The sequence below is a fragment of the Chenopodium album genome, chromosome 3 (assembly GCF_948465745.1).
Source record: "Chenopodium album chromosome 3, dcCheAlbu1.1, whole genome shotgun sequence".
NCBI lineage: Eukaryota > Viridiplantae > Streptophyta > Magnoliopsida > Caryophyllales > Amaranthaceae > Chenopodium > Chenopodium album.
In genome coordinates, this window is record NC_137836.1 from 69,837,321 (window position 1) to 69,859,362 (window position 22,042).

The 22,042-nt window shown below is 35.0% G+C and overlaps 1 protein-coding gene across 3 annotated transcripts; it reads right to left on the bottom strand.

Annotated features, from left to right (window-relative positions):
- Nucleotides 1-1,295: 1,295 nt before the first annotated feature.
- On the bottom strand, nucleotides 1,296-20,994 carry LOC145624095 (uncharacterized). 3 transcript variants are annotated; one of them, XR_014110380.1, is made up of 28 exons: nucleotides 20,597-20,993; nucleotides 20,268-20,475; nucleotides 20,055-20,179; nucleotides 17,422-17,538; nucleotides 17,149-17,304; nucleotides 16,200-16,855; nucleotides 12,816-12,937; nucleotides 12,278-12,369; nucleotides 11,902-12,118; nucleotides 10,507-10,567; nucleotides 8,890-9,038; nucleotides 8,707-8,777; nucleotides 8,458-8,631; nucleotides 8,260-8,331; nucleotides 5,613-5,717; nucleotides 5,442-5,531; nucleotides 5,148-5,223; nucleotides 4,967-5,063; nucleotides 4,768-4,837; nucleotides 4,365-4,544; nucleotides 4,163-4,285; nucleotides 3,990-4,073; nucleotides 3,698-3,882; nucleotides 3,470-3,608; nucleotides 3,319-3,378; nucleotides 2,968-3,069; nucleotides 2,488-2,734; nucleotides 1,296-1,722 (listed from the first exon to the last, which is right to left on the bottom strand). XR_014110380.1 is itself a non-coding variant. In XM_081677055.1 (28 exons), exons 1-27 carry the CDS (start codon nucleotides 20,672-20,674, stop codon nucleotides 2,621-2,623), a joined length of 3,723 nt encoding a protein of 1,240 aa, XP_081533181.1. In that variant the 5' UTR covers nucleotides 20,675-20,994; the 3' UTR covers nucleotides 1,296-1,722; nucleotides 2,616-2,620. The 3 variants fall into 3 exon arrangements, 2 of the variants coding, with proteins under 2 accessions (XP_081533181.1, XP_081533180.1); XM_081677055.1 differs by having other exon boundaries at nucleotides 2,616-2,734; nucleotides 20,597-20,994; XM_081677054.1 differs by lacking the exon at nucleotides 1,296-1,722 and having other exon boundaries at nucleotides 1,900-2,734.
- Between the last annotated feature and the right edge of the window lie 1,048 nt (nucleotides 20,995-22,042).

Sequence of the window (22,042 nt, forward strand, 5' to 3'; positions counted from 1 at the left end):
CAACTTTTGCGGATTTGGACCTTATTAGAAGAAAAAAAAAAAACAAAACAAAAACAAAAAAAAACCTTGTAATCACAGACTCATAGGACGATAAGGATACAAAATATATACAAATATTATCATAACTATAATATCTGGCATATAACAATTTGTCAAAAATAAACCAAAAAACAAAAGTATCATTCTACATAATTGTGTAGGCCAAAAAAAAAAAATAGCAATTCAACCTTTTCCATCCTTTTAATATGAACCTTTAAAATTGGGTTGTTAAAATTATTATTCACGTGTTTCAAGAAGAATATAGGTAGGTGGATAGTGGATTTAACATGTGTTGAATACTTGAATTATAGTGTTTCCAAACAAATAAAAAGGTGAATCTTCCAATTTTGTGGTTACATTTTCATAATAAGTGTATTATTATTAACAAATAGCCATACGACATCGTCAACACTAATAAAGATTTGTAAATCATAGATCTAGAGAAAATAACATATCTTGTACAATCAAAATCATAACTTATTTGCATATCAGATATAGCTCACACTCCACCGCTTCAAACTTGACGCGAGCAGTGATTTTTGATGTCTTTGCATCTTTTCAAGTAGAGACCATCACAATCTGCGTTAATGTTTTGATCGTAGAGTTAATGTGACGAACCCTAAACCATATGAATCCAAATTACCTTCTCAATTATTATCAAAACCCTAAAAATAAATTCTCATCCATAGATGAGAATCAAAATCCCAAAAAATTGGAAAAATCCCAAAAAAAAATGGGAAAACACCAAAGGACAGACTCTCACAAACAAATAGAACAAAACAAAGCAAAACAAATCAAATTAAAAAAAAGGCCCAAAATTAGTCTAATTTCCGACGAAATTAGAATGAAATATTAGGCTAAGAAAATTTATGTAGCAATTGACTATGTAACTCTCAAGTATGAATATCATGCCAAACAATTTTTTTTTTTTTTTTTTTTTTTTTAGTTCATCATGATTGTTATTATTACTATTTTGTAAATTGGTAATTGTAAGGTAGCCATGTGATGATTTTTAATAGCTTCACACACACAAAAAAAAAATAAAAAAAAGGTTGTGCAATTCAAGTTCAGGTCACCTGTATTTTTTACCCAAAACAGTAATATTAAGCAATAATTCAATAAACAGGTAAAAAGGGCTGGATTCAGGTCAACCAATTTATAAATAGGCCGAGTTCAGGTTTAGGACGCAGGCTTTCAACCCAAACTTGATCCAACCCAACCTGATTGACACCCCTATTTTTATTTATCAACTAATGTGGAACAAAAAGAGTAGTTTTCTTCTGCTCAAAACATCATTTGAAAATACAATGCAAACGTGCTGTTTAGACAAAGCACTTTATTCATTTTAACAGTAGAAGTTATAAGATTTAAGTATTAGATCCATATTCTTTCTCATATAAACAACCCTCAAAGCAATTACTCCGTATCTGTCAATAGGCCTATGCCGAAGGTTAAATAAGGACCTCGACTTCTACCGTTTAACTCTACTAGCTCCATCAAAAAACTACAAACCCGACTAGACCTTCAAATGGTAGATCGAGCATTTAAAAATTAGCATAATACACGGACCAACCAAAGACGGCTTCACCTAATGAGAGATGTGCTTTGTTTGGCAATCGCCCGAGAAAGACTACGAAGCAAGCCAACTGCAGAATTCCCATATGTAGCTTGGAAGTAATGATACTGGATAGCAAGCAACTAAAATTAGAACAAAGTGCAAACATTTACAACAAGGATATAAAACAGGGCCAAGATTAGCAGAAAATCATAATTTACATCAATCAGTATAACCCACTTCATCATTTCATATCCCCAAAGCACATATATATGCTTATGTTGTCCATTTTGCAACTACAGAACTAGATTAAATGCCCTGTAACTTCATAGATATGATTATATGACTATAAATAAATTAAGTATTCCATTGAACTATCTTCAAGTAACCTCGGTATCTGAGTACATAATTTACACTTCATACAACTGATTACAAGTGCCACTGAACCACAGTTAACCGCCCAGCAACACTACAATTGATTACAAGTGCCACTAAACCACGGTTTACCGCACAGCAACAGTAATAATATATTATGATGAGAAATGGTTACGCCGTTACTGTACAAACAAAATGCAAGATTCGCTTATTAAAATTGCTCAGGATAGTATATACAGCAAATAGGTGTAGCTTTTGAAGCCAAAAAATTGTTGGGGGATAGAGAAGGGAACCTATAAGTTGCAACTGCTATACATTTGGCCGGAAAGGGAGGGTGGGAGGAGAAATCTGGCTAAATATGATACAAAGAGGATACAAGAGGCTTTGGTGCAAGGACCTTTTGGGATGGGAGTAGCCACCATGTCAGTCTCATTTGAACAGGGAACAGATGACGGGAAAATTTCGAGCGGCTGCTTATCTAAATTATGGATCTTCATCTTATTATATAAGACAAATACCTCTTCTATATGAAATAGCTCAGGAGTTTCTCTTCCTTGATCCACCTTCACCATATAAATCATTCCATTGCAGGAGCTAAGCTCATCTAAATTAAGGATCTTCATCTCACTATATATAAGACAAATACCTCGTCTACATGAAATAGCTTAGGGAGCTTCTTTTCCTTGATCCTCCTTCACCATATAAGTCATTCCACTGCATGAGCTCATTCATGTTGGTGGACTCTGCTGAGAAGCTTGCACATACCTACATTCCATCACAATAGTTATCAGTAACAATATCAAATAATGACGGATCATATAATGACATCACAAATTCCATAAATAACAATGCAAGCCATCAGCAGTCCAAGTTGTTATCAGCAACAATCTATAAACGTATAACTACGACAAATGTACATGACATCAGCTACTACTAAAAACTATTTTATTGAAGCTGTTAAGTATTGTAACCGACTCAAAGCAGAGTGGACAGATTACCTGTTCTTGAGCATATTTAAAGTCGCTCATGTTTAAAGGACGGACATCTTCACCACTGTATAATACAGGTGATCTGCTCTCAGCTAAAGCTAAAGCTTTTTCCTGAAAAAAAGCAACCATAAAAATCAACAAACCTCACACATTAAATACATTGTAGGCTATATATAATATCTTCAATTGTCAATTGTCTCAATAATTCTACAAAAGTCAATACTCTTTTGATCACTCTGCCAAATATTATCAAGGATACCGGGTCAAAGATATGCAATGAAATCATAGGGTAACTGGATATCCACAAAACATTTATATATAAAAATTAGTGATTCTGATGCTAATAGAAAATGACAATACCTTCTTCTCTGTCTCCAATATCTCTCGGATGGGACAATAGGCCGCAGTTACACAAAGATTCTGACCAAACAATAAAAAAAAAAAACCAAAATCACTACAAGTTTCAAACATAAGGTGTAACAAAGATCAAATAAAGGTATACAGTCAAAACCTTCAGGTCACTTCCAGAATATCCATCCGTCATATTCGCAACCACAGCCAGATCAACGTCAGGTGCCAACTCTTCTTTAGCTAAAATTACACTCAAAATCTTTTGCCTATTAGATGCATCTGGCAAGCCAATCATCAATCTGCCACAAGAACAAATACCAGACAAATCAATTTACCACTTAATTATTCTTTTTAGTTAAATACTGTATGAAAAAGTGAAGAAAAAGACCTCCGAGGCAGCCTCCTGATAACAGCTTCATCCAGGTCAAAAGGCCTATTTGTCGCTGCAAGCACCAACACACGTTCTCTATCCTTTGTGCGCAAACCATCCCAATTCACCATAAACTCATTCTTCATCTTTCTCATAGCTTCATGCTCACCTGGATTTTCACGTCTTCCTAACATGCTATCAACCTAAAGCAACCATTTGATAAAATAAGCAAACAAAAAAAATATCAGGGAACACATAGGGAGGGGAATTCCCCTTTCATCCATTTAACACAACAAACATCTTAACCAACCTCGTCAACAAAAATGACGCTGGGAGCTATCTTACTAGCCAGTGAGAACACTGCTTTGACATATTTCTCTCCTTCACCGAACCACTATCAGAAAATCAGATTAACACATCAATATCGTAAAGCAAAATCAGGCAAAAAAAAGTGCAGGCAAATAAATGATTTTAAATATATACCTTCGATGTGATGCTCGACATTGAAATGTTGATGAAATTTGCACCAGCCTCTGTAGCAACAGCTTTTGCAAGCATAGTTTTTCCAGTACCAGGGGGGCCAAACAGCAGTATTCCCTTGCAAGGCTGAAGAAGAACAGTGACTTAGATTTTAGGAGACGGGATATAAAGAATTTGAATACACAAATATCGTTAAGTAGCAAACCTTTGTCAATTGTCCTTTCGAGAATAGCTCTGGTCTTTGAAGAGGTAACATCACTAGTTCCTTTAATGTATCCTTCACATTTTCCAAAGCCCCAATATCATCAAAAGTAACTCCAATTTCACTAGCTGGAATAACATCCGTCAAAAGCTTCTTTTCAAATTCATTCTCAGTAACTACATCCTGAAAAACAAACAAATTGGTTCAAGTCTGATTAACTGAAAAAGAAATAAATCTGCATAAACCATCTTTCAATCTTTCACCCCAAAAAATATACTGGTAGGTTCATTCACACGTATCTCAGCGAATGAACCTGCCAAGGAGGTTCAAATCTCTTGTCGAATCATTCTCAAAACATTCTTTTGCCAATATTCAACAGAACAGGAAAGAGGTGCACATCTGATACCTTCAATGACTTCTTGGTACTCTTGGTTTCATTTTGAACACCATGCAAAATATTAAGCCCGTGCCTAATACTGCAAAAAGGAATTCAATATTTCACAAAGAGGATATTGAATTTAGACATGTAAATTAACTGATTTTTAACCTTCTCTTACATAAGAGGAGGGGGGGAAGGGGGAGTTTGCAAGCCATAATATAACAACCTTTCGCTAGAAATAACGAGTTTTGAATCATTTACAGAAGGTTCGGCACAATGCATGAAGTGACGAGTTAACGCCCAACCAATTACTTTGTCTGCGTCTGAAAAATCAGAAGATAAAATGTAAGACAAACCTTGTCATCTAATTAACCAAGACATAATTATAACATGATCAGGAGACTAACTTTCATTAGAAAGTGCTTGATCCTTAATCGATAGTGTCTCAATATCATGACAGTCAATTCCAGTGCGGTTCAGTACCTATATTACACAAAACCACAATAATTAGTAAATCAAGCCTAGCCTAAACAGCAATCGATTTTCTCTGTGCATAATTTAGAATACTAGGTCTACTAACTCGGGAAACAATTACTAATACGGAGTGAGTTAGGATGAGCAACAAAGAGCTATAAGCTTAAATAGCTATTTATAATAAAACGCATTGGTTCATACAAACTAACACACTAGTCATGACTTACAGAACGTATGCTAACAATGTTTGACTGTGCTTTTAGAGTTTCCATGTCACGCTCCAACTTCTGCTTCCAATCTAATAGAAGATTCTCATCCTATAACAAAACAGAAAGGTTATGATTCTATAAACTAAGGTAAATCAAAAGACGTCATGAAAAGAGAATATCAATCAGTACCTGAGGCATCTGTATGGTGACTCTGTTTGTGAAAAGACGGGTTAGTTGTTTCATTATCTTGGATGTGTCCTTGTTGTTTCGATCGCTTAGCCGACCAAAATTGTCCTGAATCAAAAGAGATAATTACCCTTAGTAACGTGTTCAATTTCACGCACACACACAGACACATACACAGAGAGAAAGAGAGAGAAAAACATAGCAAGAAGTTGAGCAAAGAAATTTTCCAGCATGAAGCCAAGAAAATCTCTTTACTAAGAGCTTGTGCTAAAGTCCAGCATCCTAAACCTTTAAAAAGATCATTAGGAGCACTGCTGTTTTCAGAAAAATAACTTAGTTTTCCAAACATACTAAACTACATAAATAAAATGTCAGTGAAGGATCACCTAAAGCAGAACAATAAAAAAGCATACTCCTTTAAGCAGTTTTCGTTCGATATGCTTTTCAAGAAATTAAAAAAGAAAAATAAATAAATAAATAAAGCACCAACAAAATCATGATTGTACAGAAATCGGTCATAATAGCTATTATATTTTAAGTATTTAACATGTTTGCCTTTTTGTTCGTGTTCAAAAATTCATCGTGTAACCATTAGTTTTTCAAAAATTCCCCATGATACCACATACCCAATACATAGATTTTCAAAAAACATCACAACATAGCTATGGGTTTTCAGAATACATATTTTTGAACAATTTTTCTCCAAGATGCTTCTAAAAAAAGATGAATCAATAAACAAAAACTCTGTCAAAATCCTTGCAATAAAATTAAGTTTAACTTTATATATTAAAAAAGTAATTTTATACAGAAGGTACCCCTAAGAGCATCCACAATGGTTGTGCATAAGAACCTGCTAGCAATTTCTTAATAATTGCTACATGCTAGCCATTGTGGAGCAACAACTTCTTGTAGCTAAGCCAAACTACATAGCTTAGAGCTATGTAGTTTCACTCCACCCAATACTGTTATATTTATTTGTTTAATATATTGAAAAGACTAATTAAATAACATGTCATCGTGTGGGACATAATAAAATTACAAAAGGAGTAGCTTGCCATTGTTGAGGTTGTAGCTTAAATCATGTAGCTTGAAAAATAATGATGTGGCAACCTTAGCTACATGTACATGTAGCTAGCCATTGTGGATGCTCTAAGGTTTTTAAATACATAGTATTGTACACAAAGTTCCAACTAATTTTCAAAAACTCACCATGTACTCCCTGAGTTCTCAAAAAAACCAATGACATTCCTACCTAATTGGCTAATTAATCTCTCAATCCCATCACCCCTCTTCTCCGTTGAATATATTCCACCAAATCAATTAATAGAGAACAAGGGAAAATAATGAAATTAAGAGGGCGATAGGGAGTTTTGGGTGTTCGTGAGAAATCATTAAGTTAAGATGTGTTATAGGGGAAACAGGATATGACATATGAAAGAGGAGGCATATAAGGTAGTGCAATATAATTCAGTCAGTAGTGTCTTGAGGAAGAAGATTGGTGAATTAGATACAATAATAAAACTATAAATGAGAGAACATCAGTAAGAGATTGTTATAATAAAATATTGTATGAGCAATTAGGGTTAGCATGTAATTCCTGTTTATAATCAATCAATCTCTTCTTCGGTTAATTCTTGCATTACTTCTCTAAACTCAATTCATAGTTTCATAGCATTATTGGTATTCAATTCAAATTATAAACCTTTAAGGGACCCTATGAATTTTAAAAAAACAGTGTACCCAATGCATGTTTAATTCAACCTGAGGGCCTTGAGGGGTAAACAGTAAAAGTAATCAACAAGATACAATAACTCGACCCTTATCGGTTCGGCAGTTTGTGCGGTAGAAAGTAACCCTACCATTTTCTTCAAAAATAAAACAGGCACTTTAAGAGATAACACAAAAATATGTATTAAAAAAAAAATCAACCATCACTCTTCAAATGTATTTCCATGCTTGTTTATTGCCTATTGGCAAAAGAGCGGAGTCAAGGGTCAATCTGAGCTTGTGATGGTCAAAGCACTCACAAACGGATTCGATGACAAGATTTAACACTTTTTTTGGATAGAAAGAAATGGAAGGAGAAGAAGAGTAGAGAAAGGGAGGGGGACAAATTCTCTTATTTGGGTAAAGGATTGGGGGAGAAAGGGGAAGGAGAGAGAGAGAGGGATCCATTTTCCCTCTCTTTTTAATAAGCATAATCCCTCTAAAATTGGAGAGATTTGGAGGAAAAATGGAGCTCATCTCCCCCTCCCTTTCTTTTCCCTTCCCTTCCTTTCCTTCTTTGCTGTCCAAACAAAGCGTAACTGTTTTAGGGTTTTTGTGAATTTATCTCTTTAGGCTCTTTAGGGGTGTCATAAATATGAGGCAGGAATATATCTATTAAAAAGTACAATACCACACAAAATCTAAACAAGGAGGCAAAAATGAGTTATAAGAATATGTGGTACACAAGTGTATATCCGGAATTGAGAGACCCAGACATGAAAACGGAAAACTAAGGATGAAGATCTGGAGTTAAAACAATCAAAGAATCAATTTTAACTTTACCAAAAACCTAAACACAAAAGAATTCCATTTACAACACAATGCACCAATGTTGTATAAAAAAGAGATAATAATCCATAAACGGAGGTTTTGACAGGCATACCGGAAAAGCAAGATCAAGCAAAGCTGTGTGGTTGCTGCCAAATTTTGTAAATAACAATCCACCTGGATGAGACTGCAAAAACATTTGCGTTTCACAAAAGGAAATGTCATAAAATTAACAAATGTCTAATAGAGACTAAACATCAAGAAAGGTGTTTAGGAAAGACTAAGATACATAAAATATAAAATGACAAGATACCTTCTCTTTTCGACTGTCTGCTTGAGTGTGGGAAGCAATCACAACCAAATTATCCGGCAGATTTTCAAGCTTGCTTTTAAGTTCCACATATGCCTCAGGATTCCCTGCCATGCACTTCTCCATATCTTTCAGAAACAGAATCACAGGGCCACCTTTACATTCATCTTTTGCAATCTATGAAGACACATCAACAAGTTACAAAATGATGATGAGAACAAAAAACACCTGCATTACAAAAAATATATTCACCTCAAAAATTTCATTCACTGCAAGTCTGTCAGCATCATCACCACCCGAATTTTCCAAGCATAACGAATCAGCTAAAAGTAAAACCATCAACAATTATTAAGCCAACAGAATAGAGAGAAGCAAATGTCAATGCAGACAGTTTTAAGTGAAAATGCAAGAGAAGAGTGTCAGAAAGAAAATCACCTTGACAAAAGAAACCATGATCAGTTTCACAACGGCCTCCAAGATTGTTACCTTCAGGAACAGATTCATCAAATCTGACGCCAATTTTGGAAGACTGGTTATCCTTGAAGACAAGGAGAACCTTTCCTCGGTTACCATATGAAGGTCCCCTGCAAACACAAACAAAAAAGTAGAAGAAAATCAACAAGAAAATACCACACAGTGGAAAATTCAGGCATAAAACATTACATTTGGAAGAAAAAACCATCACCAACTACATGCATATTAGTCATTTCATTGCAATGGCCCAAAAGATATGACTTGTAACATAAAGCAATTTGATGATAAATAAGAAATTATATATCACTTCTGTTTCACAATATCCGCATTGCTTTGACTACATTTTTTAGTTATTACATTAAAGACAACTATTATTTCGTAATATGTTGCTGGATTGGTTGCAATTTATTGTTCAAAACAAAATATTTACAACTACCTCTGTCCCCAGATAAAAGTTCTATTAATCTTGGGCATAAATTAAAGCCTCCTTTCTCCCATATAAATTGATTTATTCATATTTTAATCAACCAACCATCACTAGCACCTTATCATATTCACATTTAACCAGCCATTGCCATACCCCCACTATCTTGTATTTTACATTTACCTTCAATCAATCAAACCCACTTTTTTATTTTTAAGTTTTACCTTTCAACAAAACCACACCATCAAAGTTTTTAACCTAACTTCCTAAAAACAAGTAAAAGGTAAATCTGACTGTTCTTAGGGAGGAAAAGGAATATGTGTAAAAATAAAAAATATATAAAATGGTCAAAGATGTGCATTAGTAAACGTTAAAAGTCAAAACAATGCATGTGTTGCAAAACAGATGAGGCATATATGACAACTAGAAAAACACTTATGGTAGCAACCCCCATATCAAAATCCAAATACCTCCCCAAACATCATACTCAGAAAACGAAGAAGGTCAAGGTGTGCGCTTTCTGGCACCTTTAGGAATGCACTACGCCTGGGAAGGCAAGGCGTTTTGGTCTGCGCCTTGACTCGCCTGGTGCCAACTATTTAAATCTAAGGACATCATAAATTAAACTGAAAGATAAACTACTGAAAAATTGACATTTCAGTGAATTCAAATGCCAAGCTGTAGCATTAGCAGCATAATGGAATGAGAAGGCTGGTGATGAGATGTTGCTAGAAGTATCAATGAAAAATACCATCAAACCGAAAGCGATACATGATTTGAATAGATAAACAAGATTAAAAACAAATAAAAAGCTCAGAGCAAACAGAGCACAAGCAAGTTTTTCTACAGTAGTCAGAGTGCTCAAAAGGCAGAGACACTAAACATGTTTCAACTTTGGCATGTTGTGAATCATTGGCAACTACATTATCAATTTCCTATAAAATTAAATCATGGTGCAGCAACTCTCTCTCTCTCTCACTGTCACCTCAAATTTTTGTACAAGCTTATAGTTGAAAGACATCATGAAATGTAAATAAAACAAGGGCTCTAGAAGATACAGTGCAATTAGTCAACATCAACAAGAATTTGGACCAAAAAAAAAAGAAATCAACATAGGCTTAATAGTAAAGTGACTCCAATTGCTTTGAACATACCTCAATGGCAATAAAGGAGGAACCACAGAAGGCATTGGACCTAAAAATTTTACTCTATCCCCTGCACATGATAAAAAAATTATAAATAAGATTCTTAGACAATGAGGGAAGACAAGAAACTACAACATAATGACATATGGTACCACTCTAAATGAAAAAAGGCAATTCAATTCTTCATTATATTTGCATGGCTTAGAAACAGAAAATTATTTCCAATAAGTAAAAATCATTTTACTTAGCAAATAAACAATTCTAACCCGGCAAAATAAATTCCATTTTAAGTCAGGTGTAAAACATGTGGATAAAAACATAGCTTTTGCTTACATCATTTGAATTGTCAAATTGTACTTATCAAAAACAAATTTATTACTATAGAGTATGTCATATTGTGCTAGAATATAGTCATCCGCAGTAAGTTATAAATTTCATACAATTGTATAATTAATGATACAAAGGAGCAGGTTATTTAAGCTTTTACACAACATTGGATTCATTTAGACAAACAAAAAAATAAAATATGAATGGGATTATAATCATGGATTAGCAATCGCGGGGGGCATCCTCCATAAGAGCTTTTTAATGTTCACTTTGAAATACAAAACCCCCTCTTTTCCAATATTCGACCATATCACTAACCCTTCTATGTTCTATCCATCCCACTTCCCCACTCCTCCAACAGATGCCAGCCACCACCTCAGCTCCGATATGAGTCCTTCACAATGGTGCACTTTAGAACTAAGGGTAAAGGAGAGTGATTCACTCTTTGAGTTATATTAGTCTATTATCAAACTACTACACCAGCTAACAATTCATATCCTCAAGGACATTGTTGAGGGTGGAGAAAAAATCCGGCCACAAATAACATCACTTTTCAGCCTCGAAAGCCCTCGACAATAGAGGCTTATCAAAGCCAAGTACAGAGTTGGACAGGTTGTAGATTAGAGTGTACAAGTTAGTGTGGGGTCAGGTAGGTTTTCACACCCTCCCCTCGCCCCCTCCCTCTTCCGAATCCATAAGACGGATCCTCCATGCCTAATAAATATCAATTTAAATACTACCTCCGGTTCAATTTACTCGCAACAAAGGAATATGTTATGTCTCACAAATAATACCCCTTTGTTACGAGTAAATTGAACCGGAGGTAGTAATATACTTCCAACACTGTCTCCAACAGGAAGAAGAAAATGTTTATGCAATAAGAGCTCAGAAAATATAAATATAAACCGTCTATATGTGTGAACCAGCCTAAAACAGATATATATGGAAAACATGTACAGGGAAAGATATCGCCATTAGTATTTTACATAATCAACGTGTAAGAACCAGCCTAAATCAAATAGAATGATATCTTGGTAAAGAAAGAAACATCAAGACAATAGAAGGTGAAGTACACACCTTCTTTGAAAATGTACTTTTTAGAAGATGCAGTTGATGCTTCTTGCTTTGGGAGTCGCTGAGCTGCAACAGCAGGTCCCGTAATCTCCGCCTCAACACTTGACGCTTGTTTCTTTTGTCGTAGAGAAGCCACAACTGATGAGCGTTTTGCATGAAGACTAGATTTCTCAGGTCTAGAGTGTTCTTTAGAAGTATCAGCTTCCTTTGCAGTTGGTCCCTGTGACAGTGAAAATCTTAGTTTCTGATACCTACCCTCCTCCCCCAAGGAGGGATATATATATATACATATATATATATATAAGCATTGCCAAGCCACCATGGTACAAAATCCTTAAATAGTAAGAAAAAGAAAAGAAACGGCAGCCAAAAAGCTCACCCCAGGCAGAATAAGACTATCAACAACAAGAAGTCTTGCACCAAAATGCTTAGCTAGTGCCTTAGCTAAAGTTTCCTGATATATCTCTGAACCTGAAATGTAACTTCGACATTAATGACATGAGAGTATGAAGATATTCACATAGACAAAAATCAGAAACTATGTTCCGTAGCAGCTTCAGAATTTTTTACGAAGTAGCTTAAAACAGGAATATCATCACACACACATACAATTCTCGTTAATGATACAAGCGTATTAAATACAGACAAATAATTGCAACTGTGTTCAATAGCAGCTTCAGAATTTTTTACCAAGTAAAACAGGAAATCTTATCATCACACATAAACAATTCACATTATCTAATATAAAATGATATACCTAAATATTCTAATTAATGCTATTTGCAAATCAATCAGCTTCTTCCCAGAATATCCTTTTTTTATATCAGTTTCAGAAATCAGCAACTACACATATATAATTATTTGCATTTACTTGAAAGCAGTTTGTGAGCCTGTGTTTTGATAAAAAGCTACAGTACCTGCAGGTCCAGATAAAAGTACCCTTGGGCACACAGTGGGAAGCTCTGACGCATACTTCAGCATTTTGCTACACTTCAAGGGTATGTATGCAGCAGCAACCAATACATTCTTAGTAGTCTCGCTGTTTCAGCACAAAATTCTATAAGAACTTAATGAAGACATGCACCAAATCTCATGCTCACCAAATAATTTCCAATTGATTATGAAGAGAGTGAAAAAGGCATAACATCAAGACACAGTAAGTGCTAGAAAAAAAAGTACTAGGAATGAGGTAAGAAAAAACAACATAGATATACAAGCACGGCAACAGGACAAGATGTTCCCAGTTTGGATAATCACTTATCTCACTCTTCATGCACATACATACAAAGAGAATGAAGACCAAATCGATTAACAACAAATGTAAGAAGGCTACACTATCAGTGGTAGGCCAAAATCATACTACATAAGACTTCTTGACATACATAAAATCATATGCATAGCACATATACATTGGTATGGGACCACATTAGCAAAGTACTTATAAAACACACATAGCAAGGATCATAGAATAAAAATGCAGTTTCAGTCGCGATCGCGGAAACAGTCACGTTAATGCGGTAACGGAAATAATGCGTTCAGCGCAGACTGTGTCACCGTCGTCGCGGTAGAATTTTTGTTTGACTTTTTAAAGTATTAAATTTTTTTAATAATAAAATAATTTTTTTAACCAGATTTTCAAATATCCATTAATTTTATTTGTAATTGAAAACTAAAAATAAGTTTTACTAACAGTTAAAATATCAAAAGTAAGTTTTACTAGTAGTCACGTGATTCCATTTTAAAGAAAAATGTAGAGAACGGTGGGGGTCAAAGTAAAATAAAGAAGAAAAAAATGATGAGCAGCTTTAACTTATAACAACCGCATATTGTTGCCAGCTGTCCCACTATTGCCACCCATGACCCATCTTCACTTAACCCCCGCCTTTCACCTTTTCCCTCTTTCAATCCATCAAGCAGCCGGCAAATCGGCAACAATGGAGTTTGCCATGAAAATCTGATAAACCAACAAATATAAGATAATTCTCGAGTGATCCGGAGGTCTATCGGCCGAAATTCGGCTGTCGCGGTCAAAACTCGGTCTTTTATAAAAGGCCGTTATAAATCGGCAAATCTCTAACGGTAGCCTGAAATTCCGTTACAAATCGTCTGCAACACAGCGTATCGGCCGTGATTTTATACTATATCAAGAACTAGAGTATCATTTTCTAACTGAACAATACCTGCAACTTATGTTGAATACAGAAGTAGAAAGAGAAAAAAATCAGCCACATTGTCACGCCATTCTACTACACTGCTACCTTTTTCTCCATTGCCAACACCACACTACTGCCTAATAAACAACTCAATTTTTTCATTCACCGCCTAGATCGTCACATAAAGCACAAACCAATTTATATTTAGTATAATAAATCAATTGATGATCAGATATTGTAGTTCGATCATACACTGCAACCTCTGATCTAGATCATCTTAAGAGGATTAAAAGAACAAGCAAGTCACAATCAAGATACAGAGAAATTAATGAACCACTTCATCTCTTAATTAAAGCCATCATGAAGAAAAAAGAGAATAAGTTTTTTTCATAAACTCTCAAAGGGTGCTAAAGCCTGGACCAATTGTGATAAAGATACTGTAAAAGCAATCCAAACACCCGCTATAGCTGTCATCTTCAATGATCACAACCACCTAGTTGTTGTCAAGGATCGGTAACATTCATAAAATCCAAGCAACAGAAATGAATGAGGCTAGAAAGTCTTTTGACCATTGATCTTTGTTGGCTAGTTTTGAGTATGTGTGATAGGTTTTGGTGGTGAGCATAGGATGGGGCAAAGTGAAAATTTGACAAGACAAAGGAACAACGCAAATTCAAAGAAGGGAGAGAGGAGGGAACAAGAGACTGAGAGAGAGCAGAACTAGGGAAGAACAAATATACATGACAAGGGTTTCTAGACTAGTATGTTTCATTAAAACCTCATAATTATTTTTTATAGGCTCAAAAGAAAAGTTGAATAAAAATACATCTCTTAAGGACACTTTTACCATTAAAAACCATTAGATTTGGCTAATTTGTTAATCAAGAAATCTCCTCACACTTGTCATGTTAATCACTTTTCAGTGTGTGCTTGTGTGTATTATATGATTTCTCCATCATCAAATAAGTGCAACATTTCTTTGTTTTGGATCATGGGTCGACTTCATGCCTATCCCATGCCACTGAATAGAATTATTAGAGAAAAATGTAGTATATAAACATAAATCATCACATGTGTATGTGAATGTATACTATTATATTAACATAGAAAAAAACCTACTCACATGAACAAGTGCATCTGTGTATGTGAGGATTTTCCCAAACACACAGTTATACTTGTACACGTAAGCAACAAAAAATTACAAAAATAACAATTTGATTGAACAATACACTGACCAGTACACTATTTTACCCCAGACACAAGTATAAGAAAAGAATATGATATCCATGTGCCTATCACATCATGGCTAAAAAGTTTTAGACATCAATAACTTTATTAAAGAGTTGGACAATGGAGCAGCACCCAAGTACACAGCATTCGGGAAATATTAACTGATATTCAAAAAAAAAATGCATAGACTTGCCAATTATATTGTTTGCAAAATTAATCATACACTACCTCCGTTTTTATTTAGTTGACACGTTTTGACTTTAGCACTATTCACATACCTTTCTTTGACCGTGTTTTGTGCTTTATCCGTAATGAAAAATATAGTCATGTGGGATCTTGTTAGATTCGTCATTTTATATACTTTCAAAATATGAACTTTTCATAATTTTTTATTATCAATCATTAAAGATATTAACGATTGAACAAGTGCATTGGCAAACTTGATTACAGAAACATGTCAACTAAAAAGAAACGGAGGAAGTATAAGACTAATAAGAGCATATTTACTGATCAGCTTATATCACGTATCTCCTATCCTATTTCCCTCTCGTTTATATATATACCGACCTACATGCATGGTTTAACCACCTTCATTTTCTTAACAGAAAAGAAAGCAATGTGTATGAACTCCCAACGGGAATGAGAAATCCAACCAGGGAAAATCCCATGTTAAACAGGACACTAACCACTGAGATATCCTTCTCTGCCCAAAAAGAATCACTCCTTTCACAATTCACACTAATGACACAGAGTGCCTAAGCACATAAGATGAAGGTTACAAGCATCAAAGGAGAAAGACAGCACAGAAAACAAGAGAAGATTAAAAGGCAGTTCACTTCATAATTCAAACAGCAAATCTGGAGATCCTTAACGAGAGAAGAACAAATGGAATGCAAAGAAAATTGTAAAGTCACTAACCTCAGATAATATGGGAAATTTTCCAAGGATACATCAATATCACCAGCAGTAATAATAGCCTTACGCAAAGCGTCTTTAAATGCTTGACGCCGGGTTGAAACAAAAGTTGGACGATCAAGATCCTTCAATAAATCCCTTATTTGCCTTTGCTCAGCCAATAATTTCGAGAGGCCGCTACTAAAATCAAAATCAGAGGTAGACGACCTTGCAAGCAGCTGCAAGAACGGCCTCAGTTCATTATTCGATCCAGCAACTGGTCCTTCTTCTGCGTCCAAGCCAGTATCCTTTGCCGCATCATCAATGTTCATATTCTCATCAGACACAGGACCAACTTCCTTCTGATTCAGGGAGACACCACGATAGTCCTGATGTTCCAAGCTATCAGTCATGTCAACGTCACATATACCATTATCTGATGCCCCAGAAAGTGAACCCATAGCAGAGTCCTCATCATTGCCTTTTGAGGGAGGAAGACGAGAAAGTCGTTTGCTATTTGACAACGAAGCCAGTACTCCAGCAGCAGCAGATGAAGACGAATCTCTTCCTTTTGCTTTTGTATCGTTTCCAGTAGCTGGAGCACTCTGGGCTTCTAATATGGCCAATGACGATGGTAAGCCAGGAGCAGCAAAAGTGTCCTTAGAGAGTTGCTGGAAAATCTGTAATTTTATTAAGGAAACTGGCTATGCAACAAGCACTCAACCCACTATCCCAGTTTTCAGCAAGAAATCAATTGCTAATTAATTGCTGAAGGTTAAAGCATATACCAAAAGACAAAAAAAAAAAAAAAAAAAAAAAGGTAACCACAAGGTAGAATAATACCCACACCTAAACCCATAATATGCTGTTATGACTTATGAGGAAAAAGTATCAGTTTCACAAAGACACACAAACAACAACAATAGCAAATACAAGTCTGATGATAGACGAAAATACTATTCCAAAAGGATACATAAGCATATCTCCCGGTCCCAGCAGAGCCAAAGATCAACTCATCACCGCCAGTTACAGTAAGAGGTGAGGAACTCTTGCAATGGACCTTCCCATTTAGTTGCACAGCTCCTTTTCCTCCTGTAATTTCTAGTCTGATGATAGAGGAACTCCCTCGCTAAAATTTAAGAAATATAATATGTTAGAAATCAAAACGTGAAACAAAATGTCACTCCTTTGCTCTACTCTGTCTTTAGCATATAAATTGACTAGTAAGGGTTCAAAATGCCCATACCTCTATGCGCTGAAGTTTACATAATACTTTACTAACAGTAGGATCTTTCAACCAGAGGTCACATTGACGACCATGACCAACAGTGAATTGAGAACCACGAATAAACTCGTGAGGATTCTGACAAAACAAAATAACCAGAACAAATAATCAATATTACTGCTACTGGAAGGACAAGCAACATTACAATTAGAAACATATTTGGTTAATCAGAAACACTCTGTTAGGGTGAGAGGTTAGCTTTAAAAGCTCACATACGACTAAAACATCAATTTTCCAGCAAGTACTCAGAAAAAACTAAAAACGGCTAAAGATGTTAATACACCCTACCTAAGCCATAAAAACCAAGGAAAAAGGAAATTTATTTCAAATCAATTACTCAACATTTCCTAGGTCAAAACTAATACCAAATAAGATTCTCAATTCTAATCATCCAATCTACACCACACTGACACATTTCATGAGACAGCAGGAACATCCTTGATTTGATCCATGGTCCCACTATACAGCGGAAGTGTATTATGAAGTGAACTAATAAAAAGTGGATACTGAAGGGAGGATCTACATGAGAATTATAGCATGAGACATATGGATACCAATTATTACAAAAAGAAAGGAGCAAAATGCTTGCCAGTAACCATCTCCTATTTGCAAGATATATTTTCTCATAAAATTACCGTTTTGTATCTACCCCCCAAATTCGATAAACGTATCTCCTTGGGTGACTACCTGAGAACTATTAACATATTGCTGAACAACCTTAATGGCCAAAGGGGAACTTTCTTAATATCATAATAAAAAAAATTTAAAAAAAAAGCCAAAAAAATAAAAATAAATAAATAAAAAATAAACTCTAAAAAGAACACAGTTGTGTACATTTATAAAAAGCATTATTCAATTGTCCAAATGCCTAAAACAAACACATAACATCCATCCCTTTTCCAAGTCATAAAAATACAAATAACGGCCTTGTAATACAATGGTTTTAACTTTTACACTATTTATATGCTCTACTTTGACTAGTTTTGATTATTGCAGCAGCAAAAATAGTCATGTGGGATCTTTTTGGATTCATTTATACTAATTTAATATCTAATACACATTGGAAATTAAAGATATTAATGTATCGACAAGCGTGAAAAGATAAGTTGCAAATTTAAAAAGTAGTGGAAGTATATACCAACTTTATTCAAATGACTTTATTGAAGATCCCAACCAAAGCTAACTAGCTAAGTAATATGAAGCACACGCCTACCCTTGCACTAAGGGTTACCAATAAAAAGCTTTGCAATTCAGAATTTTCTAAATAGAGCCACAATGGCATAAGAGACATATTCATCATAAAATTCCAAAAGAATGACGTACTTTATTTATAGCCAACCTTTAAACAGGAGGTTTCTAAAATATTACATTTTTAAGTGACTAAACAAAAAAACTACTATCCGTTCCATAAGATATTTTACACTTTCCACATCTGTCCATTCTTTCTCATTCTTCAACCTTATTAGGTAAATTTTTGGTTAATAAATTGCTACACTCCCCTGCACTAAAAAGAAAACCACTTTCTGTCCACTTACTTATTCCCACACGCTACCTTACTTTTAACACACTTTCTTTTTATTATAAATTTGTGCACAAATAATAACCATAAAGAATATTTAGGAGCATAGGTAGTACTCCGTATAAATTACACAAGTATTTGGCAATCATGAAAGTTTTATACACAAACTTGATCAAGGCCAATAACTAGAAATGGTAATAATGAACAATTTACTATAATAACTAGCTTCCAGGCATTGCTATTTGTCCTTCAATATATGGAAAAAATGACACATACCCCTTCAATGAAAAGGAACACAACGGTTCAACAGCAAATATTACTATAAAAACACAAATCAAAAAGTCATGGAAAGTAAGCTATTTCTTCTATAGAGGCTCTTTATGCAATTTATATACTTATCCAACATAGAGTTTTTTTTTATCATTTTCCTTGTCAATAAGCAGTGGATCAGGATGTACATAGTCCAATTTTAGCACGAAGTTCAAGATATTGAAAACACTTAAATTCAAATTGTTACAACAACGATTTAAGCTACTATGACAGCTAGCTTAACATATATTTTAATATATCAACAAAAATTCCTTGATAAATTTAAGCTTCAGCAAATACAAACCCATTATTGGCTTCACAGGCTACAATAAGTCGATAAGCCATGAACTTATCACATTCAACAAAAACCATAGTGAATGATTTCATTCAAAATGTTTTAATAAGCAACCATAGAAACAAATCAAACAATACAATTGTCAATCCCAGAACTCAATTCAAAAAGTAACTCAAGACGTCCATTTGTAACCACCAAAACCCATAATTGACTTCACCCATTACATTAAGCCATAGACTCATCCCACTTGAAAAAAAAAACATACTTATCACATTCACAATTTTTTGATTCAAAACGGTTAGATTGACACACCTACAAACAAAGACGATGCAACCGTCAACCCCAAAACTCAATTCTTAACTGTAACTCAAAACATTCATATGCTACCGCAAAACCACAACAAAGAAAGAGACTTTATTTTCTTCTACGTCAAAAACCCAACAAAAGAACAATTCTTTACACAACACTTACCTCGGAAAACTGCGAAATGAGCTGCCCCCAAGCGGCGGGTTCAGTTCGAACATTCTTCTTTAGGCGTTGCCGCTTGACACCGGTCTTTGTTTCTTTCTCATCCACCACCGCATCCTCAATACCACCTAAAGAAAACCCCCAAATTCAAATTAAACCCAAGAAACCCAATTCAATCAACAAAATCAAAACATGCAAATCAACTAGAATCCTTACCTTTGACTTGAACAGCAGGAGATTTCTCGGAAAAATTCAAATCTGAGGGTTTATCAGAACCGGTAACCGGCAGATCAGCGGATCCAACCTCAGGTGGGTCCCGCGATTCAGCCCCCAATTGATTACCCGCCGCTGCAGTAGTCGTCACCTCCTCAACTGGCAGCTGTGAAACAGACTTATCCTCCGTCGACGATGACGCTTCCGAATCCTAAACAATCAATCAATCAAATCAAAGCAATCAATTGATCAAATCCAAATCAAAATCAAAAAACCAAAAACCCTAATTTTCGAAAATTGAACCCAATTAAATTAAAATCTAAAAATCAAACCTTGGAACGTTTGGAAGCAGGAAGAGGGGAATCAAGAGGACGTTTGGAAGAAGAAGAACTCCGGCGAGTTTCCACCATGATTAGGGTTGCGAAGGAATTTTCTCTCTCCTCTTGATTTTCGTCGTCTTCTTCTTCCTCTGATCTGAAGGATTTGGTTTTAGAGAGAGAAAGAGATGGCGAATTAAGAGAGAGAGAGATGAAAATAGTTGCGGAAGATCAGTTGAAGAGCTTGTTCTGCGTTCTTTTTAGGTGAGTTTTTTTATAATGTGTTTATTTTTTAGAGGTCTTGTGTTGCTAAATGCCGTTTTATTTCTTTTTACTTAATGTAGAAATGTTTTTTTAATGTATAAATAAAATATTTAAATATTGAATGTCTAAATTATCCTTATCTAAAAATCCTTAAATGTTTACGGTATACAAGTATGTACTCTCTCCATTTTTGAAAGAAGGTTAAGGAGCGTTGCCCGGTTAATATACGTTATTAACATTGTATATCAATATAGTGGCAAAATCGCAATTATAAGAGGTTTTTTGTATTATTTTAATATTTTCTCAATTTACAGGTGAGGTGGCACTTAAATTGGACGTTAGTCAAACGTTAACGTTCATTTTGCAGCTCGTTTTGACTTACATCTATACCCACCTCGTAAAACCGTTATTGTTGTCAGAGCTCTACTTCTTCAATCCCTATCAAATTTTGAGAGGGCGAGACGGAAATTCAAGGGTGTACACTTCAATCCAGCTTGTCGGAGCTTCTTTGATGCAGAGTGCCGTTAGCGCTGCAGGTAATTAATTTATTTTTTTTAACGAAAATTAACAAGTATATCGCAATAATATCATGATTATTAACGAAATTATCACAAAAGATTCGAAATAGGATGAAACACAAACCAGTGGAAACCCTTGCTGAACTTGCAGACGACAATCATTCAATTGTCCGAAATTCAATTAAGAACCAGCGCTATTGTGTTCATTCAAAAGATAAAATACCTCGGAATCGTAATCTCGTCTACGATGAAGTACGGTTATGGATTCCAATCGCAGTGACTTCACTTTGCAGTTCTTCGCAGTTCTTAGTTTTGGGAGAAGTCATTGAATTATTTTGAATGGGAAATCTCCAAAACGGGGGTTATCCAATTTACGGAGCTCATTCAATTTAGAATAGACAACTGTTTAATGCAGTTAACGCTAGTATTCACGGTAGACATCTTTACCCCTGCAACTTATGCGGAAATGACCAGGGTACCCCCATATAAACGCGGAACGTTAATATGCGATATTAACGAGTATATTCTCAAAGTTAAGTTTGGTGGTTTAATAGTGAAAATAAACATAATATTAACATGGTAAGTAGGAATATTTGTATTGGGAGTATATAATTATTTTTGTAAGTAGGAATAGTTGCATTGGGAATGTGTAGATATTTTGATAAATGGGGATAGTTGC